At 40.8% G+C, this 10,259-nt stretch overlaps 1 protein-coding gene across 2 annotated transcripts; it reads left to right on the plus strand.

Annotated features, from left to right (window-relative positions):
* The first annotated feature begins 331 nt into the window (after positions 1–331).
* On the plus strand, positions 332–7,248 carry LOC117897926 (muscle-specific protein 20). 2 transcript variants are annotated; one of them, XM_034807011.1, is made up of 4 exons: positions 332–454; positions 5,246–5,566; positions 5,633–5,815; positions 7,213–7,248. In XM_034807011.1, the coding sequence occupies exons 1-3, from the start codon at positions 449–451 to the stop codon at positions 5,813–5,815; spliced, it is 510 nt and encodes a 169-aa protein (XP_034662902.1). In that variant the 5' UTR covers positions 332–448; the 3' UTR covers positions 7,213–7,248. The 2 variants fall into 2 exon arrangements, with proteins under 2 accessions (XP_034662902.1, XP_034662900.1); XM_034807009.1 differs by lacking the exon at positions 7,213–7,248 and having other exon boundaries at positions 5,633–5,816.
* The last annotated feature ends 3,011 nt before the right edge of the window (positions 7,249–10,259 follow it).

The raw sequence follows: 10,259 nt of genomic DNA on the forward strand, positions 1-10,259 counted from the left end.
TTGAGGAACCAACATGATCTCTTGTCTCAACATAATTGCTGGCAAATTGCTAGAAATTGTTCTACTGGCAACAGCCATGAGGAAAGCGAAAGGGAATCGACTGGCACAAGGCACACTTCTGTCGACGTCTCCCCACAGTGACGTCACCAAGAGCTTCCGCTGCTGGCATCTAAATTTGTTTTCCCCTGCTCCATCCGGCCCCTTTGGCTGCCTCCCACATATTGGCTTTATTTTGGGCGATTTTGGCATCGGCCGAAATCTATATCTATTCGTGGCTACGGCATTAGTTTAACCCAAAAACATTTTCGGCATTTTCGTAAATTATCTTTTCGCTTAGCCTAAATGGAAAACTGTTTCGAACAACTTGCGTCAGTTGAAAATTGTGTTTCAAACGCGCCACACACATTACACAGTTCCTTCGCATTTCCTAAATAAATAAAATAACACAATGGCTGTAAGTTATACGAAGAGAAAATAGCAAGTTATTCAAGTGTCCTGTATGGAAATGGAAATAGGATCTATTGTCTTAAGCCTGTGTTAAATATACCTAAATAAATCCAAATATCCCGTCGGATTATCAGAAGCTCTAAGACAAGGCACGGAGAGAGACTTTCAATAGAACTAATTGTTTGATTGTGGGAAAGTTATAAATGACAGAAAAATTTAGTCTCTCTCTAAGACTAAAACTTACTTTTAAAACTCTCTACATTTTCCTCTTTAGAGAGGAATATTTCCTTTTGAAAAACAAATTTAAGAACAGCACGAATCTGACAGATTTATAAATGGTCAAAATAGTCCGAAAGTCACGTACTGATGAATATATACTCGAATCAATTAATTCGAACACCAGAAACACAGAAACACAAAGACTGATATCAGCACATAAATCGGAATGAAATGAGGAAACAAACAAATTAAATTAAAAAAGAGTGCAAAAAATGTCTGAATATACAGTTAATGCGAAGCGGCTTATTAAAAAAATAAATAAATAAATAAAACATGTACATACATTCAAACTTGGAACAATCAATGGAATATAAATACATTCAGTAATCATCAATGTATACATAAGTACATATGTACATACATGTACATACATATGTACCTATGCATGTACATATGTGTGTATGTATGTATGTATATGTGTTTATAATTAAATCAGCAATTAAAACACATAAAATATTTAATTGCAAACAACGTGTGCCGATTTAATTAAAATTTATCCTTAAAATGATTAAATATTTAAATAGTCAATTAATAATCGCGCAGACACAAATATTATGTGGATATACTCTTGAATACTAGTCAGTTGAGGGCCATAGAATTTTCTGGCAGAAGTATTGTCTACTCTGCCCACTCTTTAAGGCAGCTGCCATATGATAAATCATTCTCATATGTCTCATACGAGAGTGAAAGACCGACCACAGTGCTTCCAAGACGAATTTCAGTGCTTCTAAGACTGGTTACACTGCTCCTATGACTTTTTACACTACTTAAAATACAGATCCTTTGATGCCACTACCTCTCGACTGCTTTACTTATACAAATCCATTATTTGTGTGTTGGAATCTACTAGCAAAAGTATTTTCCGCCCACGAGTCAGCTGTCAGCTCATAATTCATTCTCATTTATCGCTCGGACGAGTATTTCTGTCGTTTCCATATCTCACTCTCTTTTTGGAAAATTAAAATAAAAAAAGCACTTTGTTGACACTTTGCCCCAAGGGCCGTGGTCGGGGGCTGCTTCCCTCTGGACTCGCCCAGTTAACCAGCCATACATTTTGGGTCCACGGATCGATGGGTCGACCCAGACCCAGAACCAGTGCCCAGACCGTGGCCTGCATTTTGGTTGCATTGCACTCTGTCAGTCACTCGGGGAGTCAGTCTGTCCACCTGCGGCAGGGCTTAAATATTTTATACAATATTTTTACTCTTTTGATGCATAAATTATTTAGCACTTTTTACCGTTCCCTTTGGCACTTTCGATGCATAATTAATTTGCAAAAATGTCCGCGTTCCCTGTTGACAGTTGTCTCTCAATAATGAGGCAAACGTACAGAAAGAACTATTCGCTTAATTGAAGCGAATTATAATCTGAATTATAGACCCATTCGGGAATGTCATATCACTGTTGCATGAAAAACTCTTGGCTAGGCCTTTGAAGGCTTAATATATTTCTAGGGGTTTTCATATATTTAATGCCTGATGATTTGATGACACGTGTTGCAACAGAAAAAACTTTTCAATTTGTGCACAAAAATTAACATGCAATAAATACTCTGCATGACCTATGGGAATGCCGGTAAAAATGCTTCCATAAATAAATACCATATGCTTTATTATATATTTATAAGTAAATCTACATTTTTTGGTGTGACATATTTTAATTAACGATTTTACATTTGCTAGCTCTGATTTGTGGCATTTTTCAGGAACACAGAATACTTTAAACCATATTTGGGAATACTTGCAAGTCCCAAATTCTAAAAGTGGTCAGAATGTTTAATACTAAGTAAACTATAATAGAAAATGCAACGATGACTTCACACCCTTTCCACATTTTATGGGAACATTTTTAGCAACAATTTCCACTGTTTATACGACAATCTGTTGAGCCAAAATGAACCCCCAAAATAATTTGTTGATGCGCGTCGGCGTCTGCCCGCAATATTCTTGGCAACAAAACAAAAGGCAATAAACATAAACACAGAGCGAAGAAAACCCAAAGGAAAATGAACAGAAACTTTAATGCAATTTCGCGTGTGCTTAGTTCACGGTTTTTACAATCCTCTCAAGGACACGCGGCGGGGACTGGACTGTACAAAAAGTACCTATACTTTTGATACACAACAAAACAAAACAAACACAGCCAACAAAAAAAAAAAGAAACGAACTTATTGTCAGGCAGAATTTGTTTCATTTCATTTGCTTTTCCGCAGCAATTGGCAGCCGTCCAAATGACAAATTGAAATAACAGCAGCAGCAAAAATGAGCGTTTATCTTTATGTACAAATGAAAATTTTGTATATTTATGCCAGCCAGCCAGCCACCCAGCAGTCCGGAAAAAGGAAAAATAAACTAACACAAAAAAAAAGAGGGCGCCATTCAAAATGAAACAAAGTTGAGGGTTATTTGAAGGTCAGGCCACAAAAACACAACACAACAAACACAAATTATGACTGGAAATATTCTGATAAAATGAATTACACATTCCACTTCCTTGCAGGGGAATACAAAATAAAAACAAGATAACTTTAAATTATTAAAGAGCTTCAGCCTGCAAATTATTCCCCAGTGTTCAACCTCAAAGATACAGCATGTCAGGCCTTGCCGTTGGTGTTGTGGAACCTCTCTACTGACCACAATCGATATCACTTAGCCGTTCATCACCTACCAAAATGATTTTTTAATATATGGCAAACAGCGAAAGAGAAAACCGACGACGACTGTCAAGCGGGCAACCAGATAAACCAATTAATAATGAGAAAAACAGAGAGGAAAAGCGAGAAGGGAATGCCAAGAACCAAAAATGAAATGCAATTCTATCAGCAGATCAACAACAACACTCCACAACGAGCTCCACGAATTGTTTGTACATTCAATTAAAAAACCAAACAAAAATAAAAATATAAAAAAAATAAAAAAAGAGAGTCGGGAAAAAGTGCGAGTCGAAATCGAATTGGAATCGAAGCAATTGCAAATGCAAATTGACGTACAATTCATTAAAATCCCCTCGGTTCATTGGTTGCCATTAAAGCGTGCTGCCTGATACCGCGCGCCCGTTGCCCGTGGCAGGATACCCGATACCCAGCCTCGTTGGCAGATTCAAGCTTCAATTTTAACCCATCAATACGCACATATATTATACATACATATGCACGTGTGTATTTTTAAATAAATAAATAATTTCACTGCTGGAAATATGAATGTGCGTGAATGCAACAGAGTGTTGTGTTGCACGCCAACAATAACCAGCAATAAAATCAATAAAGAGCACACAAAATTATGGTACAAATAATTCCAACCACAACAGGAGAACTTACTGAGAATGAGTTTTGTAACTAAAGGATAACATCTATGGAAGAAGAGTAGTAAAAGAAAGATAACCCATCCAATAAGCCCAATATCCCCTACATTTTCTTCTACTCCTACTTTTACCCTTAACACCAGCAAATACCAACAAGAGCGTTTCAAATTAAATTGTTAAATTTATTATTATTTTTTAATGTTTGCACTTTGTATGCAATTTGACATTTTGCGGACATTTTGGTTTTTGTGGGCGCAGTTTTCATATCCAAAAAATATTATTCGATTCGATATTCGAATGCGCCTAGCCACAAATCAAATGATACAGGCCTTAACGCGAAAATGTGCAAACAGAAAGCCACAATTGGCCCCGGCACAAGGCACACACACACACAATCGCATACAAATTGGAAACTTGAACACACAAATGTGCGAAATATTAATGAGTGAATTGGGTGTGTGCGATGTGAGATGTGTGTGTGCGCTATGTGGTGTGTATAAGCATCAGATTTCAATTACGAAAATAGTTCTGTTTTCAGGGGTAATTGTTGCGTATACGCCGCATTGCACACTGCATAAATATTGTATGGGTACGCTTTAGCATTGTTTTTAATTAGCAAAACTTGTTCCGGAGGTCAATTAGATTCATGTTGAGGAGAGACCTGACAGTGGGGAAGCGTTCCCCGTTTGGAGTCTCTTTTCCACGAATCATTCAGTATTTTTTTTCGGGGTTGACTGAACTCCACCCAGGGCGCAGAAATATGTATTGTGTTTTTCTGCGTAAATTTCAATAAAACAGTTAGTGGCTTTCGCTGTCAACTGTCGTCCTGTTAAATTGTCCACTCGGCTGCGGTGGCGAGTTCTGGAATCAAAATTAATTAATTGGAAAATGAATCTATTTCTCTGTGCTGACTCTGACTCTGTCTCTGGCTTTGACACTGTCTCTTGCTGTTGTCGTAGTCTGCTTTGATTTGGGTATTTTCCAAATGGAAACACACGAACGCAGGCACAGGCACAGGCACAGACACGGCACTGACACACAGCCACTGACCTTTGAACTTGAGGGCAATCTGTGCTGCGGATTTGGCCCTATTTATTTTTAGAGACAATTTCTGTCGTTTCTCCCCCATGATTTGGCTTGGCCCTTGGACGCTGTTCTCATGTTTCAATTGCCAAAACACTTACAAGACTTTCTCTGTCTCTGTCTGTCTGTTTTGTAGCCACGCAACAAGGAACAAGAACAGGAAGTCCTCAATTGGGTATTTGCCGTGCTCGGTGAGAAGGTGCCCAGTGGACAGTATGAGGACATCCTTAAGGACGGCATCTGGCTGTGCAAGCTGGCCAATAAGCTGGCGCCCGGCTCCGTGAAGAAGATCCAAGAGCGGGGCACCAACTTCCAGCTGATGGAGAACATTCAGCGCTTCCAGGCGGCCGTCAAGAAGTACGGAGTGCCCGAGGAGGAAATCTTCCAGACAGCCGATCTTTTCGAGCGTCGCAATATTCCACAAGTCACCCTCTCCCTCTACGCTCTGGGACGCATTGTGAGTTTTGGATTTGTAAGATATTTGAAGACTCATTTCAAACTTGTTTGTATTTTTTTTGGATAGACACAAAAGCATCCCGAGTTCACAGGCCCCACTCTGGGCCCCAAGATGTCGGACAAGAACGAGCGCGTCTTCACCGAGGAGCAGCTGCGTGCCCACGAGGGTGAGCTTAATCTGCAGATGGGCTTCAACAAGGGCGCCACCCAGTCCGGCCATGGCGGCTTTGGCAATGCCCGTCACATGTAAATCCGCCCAGCCCATCCACGCAGCATCCTACACTCAGATACACCCACACAAATACACAACAATCTAATTAGTTCAAACAAAAAACAACACGAAAAATGATTCTTGCGTATGATTTAAGCAGTGCAAAAGCTCTAAATGTAATTTATATAATATGAAAACAAATAAATTAATTAATTTTAATATAAATGTCAGGTTTTTCCACCCTCTTCCCTCAGGCGGTGCTCCCTCATTGGATTAGCATTATGTGCTGCTGTTAATTAGTGGGTGGGGCAAGGAACCCGAGACTGTCGCCAGTTTGTCAAGCGGTTTAAGTGGTTTTCCTCTCTCTCTCTCTCTCTCTCTCTATCTCTGTCTCTCCCACAAATGGAGTCATACGCACTCCACGACCCTCACGACTAGGTCGACACCAACACCTTTATTTCTTTGTTAGTAGCTTTCTGCTTTCTGGGAATCTCCCTTTCTCTCTCTATTTTTCTCTGTGGCGCCTCTGGTTGCCTGGTCCACCTGAGATTACACAAATTACAATTTCAACGCCTGCACTGACAGCGATAAGCATAAGAAATGTCAAGGCCATTTGTATTTCTATCTCTATGTTTCTCTCTATGTGTGTCTAGGTATGTGTGTGTGTGCTTATAAGGGGAGAAAAATAGACAAAGGACTGGGCAGAAAAGCAGTGAAAGCCTTGGGAAAACTGTTCGGTTTTGCTGTGCACTCGAGAAAATTAATGCGTTTGAAGTAGAAAATATTTTTGATTTGCATTGGGATTTGGCCGAAGCCTTTTAGCATATGAACAAATATATTAAGAGCTAAAAGTTAAAGAGCTTTTTTCAACTTTCATTAACTTAAATGTTTTCATTGATTAATCGGGTCCAAGGAATACTTTTAGGATGAATATGAAATGTTTAGTATAATATGTAATCTAACTCTCTCTCTCTTCCTAAAACCCTAAAAATATTTCCCCCCATATAATTTCGCTCAGTGTAAACTATACATTTTGCCACCTTTCAAACACCAGCAAAAACCAGAGCGAACGTTTATCTTTCGGACAAAAGAGCATCACAAAATAAAGGAGCAGAAAGACGCACAGGAGAACCAAGCAAAGAAAGTGGACCAGAAAAAAGGGGAAAACCACAAGCGACGAATTGTGAGCATATTGAAGGCCAGAAAAACAAAGAAAAAGAAAAGACGAGCAAAGGAAAAAACTTTGTTAGACGACAGGCAGGAAAGCCAAGCCAAAATGGCGTCCCCAGGGTATAGTATGGATTTGCGTGTGTGTGTGTGGGTGCGTTTTGCTTTTGCCAATGATCAGCCAAAATGGAAATGCCAATTGTCAGTGGCTGCGTGCGTGTGTGTGTGTTCGGGGTGCGTGTTTAATTTCCACTTGTCGGGGAGGGCACAAAAACAAAAAACACACACACACACACAAAGGACACATGCACAAAAGCCGAATGTGCCAGTGTGTTTTGTGTATTAAATGAAATGGTCACTTTGACAGCCACTCTGACAGCCAGACACAGTCCCTATGCATGCATGTGTATTGTACATACATGCGTGAGTCTGTCTGTGTGAGAGAGAGTTTCCCTACTCCATTAATTTAATTTTATTTATGTTGACAATTGCTGTAACAAACACGCATGTCAGCAGAGGGCGATCTAGAGGCTGCGAGGGTTAGAAGTGAGCGAGAGATGGGTGGGACAGTGGGACACCATTCCCCGCTCACTCAACATTGCTGATTGCATTACAAATAGTTTTCTGCACCCGCAGTCACATTCCTCACTACCACTCTTATCCCTCTGCAACTTTCGCACACACACACACACATGCTTCAGCATTTACACCGCAAGAAAAGCAGATTATTCGTTGAATCTGGAATTCGCTTGACTACAAATTGGATTTCTGATTCCCACAGTGTACTCTAATAATGCAATTTATTGGCAGCCAGCGGTTGACAATGACAATTGTTGACTTTCCCTTTTGGTGCAGTTTTTGTTTGTTTTCTGTCTCTTGTTTCTCTCTCTATGTCTCTCCCTCTGTCGTTTTTATTTTTTCCGGCTCATGCATTCCATTGGGTGGATGAATCTGACTGCTGCTGCTGGTTTTTGTTTCATTGAATTTATTTAATTTATATTTATTATGGTCAAAATGACAATTTATTGTCATTTGTATTTATAGCTGCCCTGCCCCCTGCCCATACCATTCCTGGAATATTCCGCTTTCATTATGTTATGTCTTTGTCGCCCACTCGCCCACAATGCTAGGTACTAATTTCCTACTTTTTTCTGCATTTGATTTCTATGACTTTCAGCGTATTCCCTGCTGTTTTCTCTGGGCTTCTCTGCTTTTATTTCATCAGTAATTTATGTAATTACTTGCCATTGAAATGCGTTTATAATTCATAATTATATTATGGTTTGTTTTTTTCGTGATCTTGTGATTTGTTGTTTATTTTTTAACATTTTTATTTTGGTATTCTGTAGGGTTTACTATGTTTATTTGTGTTTTATATAATGCTGAGTGATTCATGTATTTTTAAAGCTTACCTCTGGCTGTTACCATCGTTTCTAAAAAGCCAATATACCCCACGTAAACCACCCCAGGTACAGCCATTGCAGCCTTCGCTCAGTCAAAGACAGAGACTGGCAGAGTATCCGTATCCTCATTTAGCATTGGCAAGCAACAGCAACAAAAACGATTTTCTTTATTATTATTTGGCTCAAACATGCAAGCGCATTTATTTTACTGTTGGCCTGCTTTCCTGTGGTTTCGAGGAGGCCCACCCAAGGGGAATTTGTACTCGTACAGCACATTTCTACCTAATTGCTGAAAGTTTGTAACAATTTATAGCTGCATTGCAGTGGCCGGAATGCTCAGCCGCCCCACCACTACCCCCAAGACACACTCTCCCACTCTCCCTCTCAATCCTTGCTCTTTGCGGTTAACTAACTAAATGAAAGAGTTGATATTGGAGCATAAATTTCACAAATGGCAGAAGGTTAAGTCCAAGGTGTGCATAGTTTTCGAAATCCCCTTGGGAAATCTGTATAGTCCACAGCTGGGTGGTGCAACATTTTGGTCAGTCCACACCGACCCACCGCCACCCAGCAAACACTTCAGGCATATTTCATGCTCAACTGCACACTGAACAACGACACAAAGAACGCAACAACATGGCAAATGACACTAAAACCGAGCGCATTATATCCGCTCCAACTGCCCCTCCCCCCGCTCTCTGGTTCTCTTTGGCCGTTTCTTCTAGCAATAATTGCTGCCAAACCGCTTGCTGCAATCATAAACAAGCCAAAACAGTGCGCACAAGCAGCAAGCAGCAACTAGAAACCAACATACCAGCAACAGAATCTCAATCCCATATCCGTATCCGAATGCGAATCCGTAAACCAAACGAAACGCAGACAGACAGAGAGAGAGAGAGAGAGCGAGCCAGGACACCCGGACAAATGCCAGAGCCTGAAAGGCGTAATAACAAAGCCCCCAAAAACCGGACAACAGCAGCAGCCAGCAGCAGCAGCAGCAGCAAAACCCCCGAAACAACAAGTGGCTAAATATTGAACGACTTTCAGATGCTCAGCAGGGGATCAATTTCAAAGATAGACGCCATCAGGGGAAGTGTGCTCGAAAATTGGTTGGCATTTGAGTTGAGAATTTGGGTTAATCAGCAAACAGGTTGTGTGGGGAATTAACAGTCTTGTGAGGAGTGCAGCAGAGCTGGACATGGAATTTGACTGATTGCTGTTTGTAGTGAGAGATGAGTGGTCTCGGATACTTCTTTGATTTTGTGAGCAAATTGCATCAAGTGCAGGACATTTCTCCATTTGGGACACTTTCTCCTTGGGTCACAATCTATCTAGACTTTTCCCTACACTCTCTCCAGACTTGTGTCGCTGTTTAACTTTAATTTTACAGGGTACACGGTAAGTCTCGTCTTACAAAGCGGATAACAAACTTAGTGCAGCTGCTCAATTGCTTGCGCTAAACACACAAGCGATTCAGCGAGCGACTCGTGTAAAAAGGACACGCCCCACCCAGGAACACGCACACACACACAAACAAAGTGTGGAGCTTAGTTCATATTTATGCGGCAAGATGTAGCTATGTACCCCCTGGCGGGGTGGTCATTAAGATGCATAGTCCCTGCGCTAGCTCCGTGGCTGCGGCGCTGCTGCAATGGAAAATGATTTGTGCGTCGGGGCATAAACTGCGTGAATTCCCAGTACAAATTGACTTGCTACAAAAGCGCAAGGAAAAATTCATCTGCCACAAGTAGGTGCACATAGCAGCTGAGGGGGAAGTGTGTGTGTGTGTGTGTGTGTGACTGTGTGTAATCAGCTTCCACCTTTGGCTAATCCCCGCTCGAGTTCCCATTGCCATAAATCATAGCGAATACTTTTGGTTGGTTTTTGGGCATATTAATAACCGAAAGACAGTT

The sequence above is a fragment of the Drosophila subobscura genome, chromosome O, assembly GCF_008121235.1.
Source record: "Drosophila subobscura isolate 14011-0131.10 chromosome O, UCBerk_Dsub_1.0, whole genome shotgun sequence".
In the NCBI taxonomy this organism is placed as follows: Eukaryota; Metazoa; Arthropoda; class Insecta; order Diptera; family Drosophilidae; genus Drosophila; species Drosophila subobscura.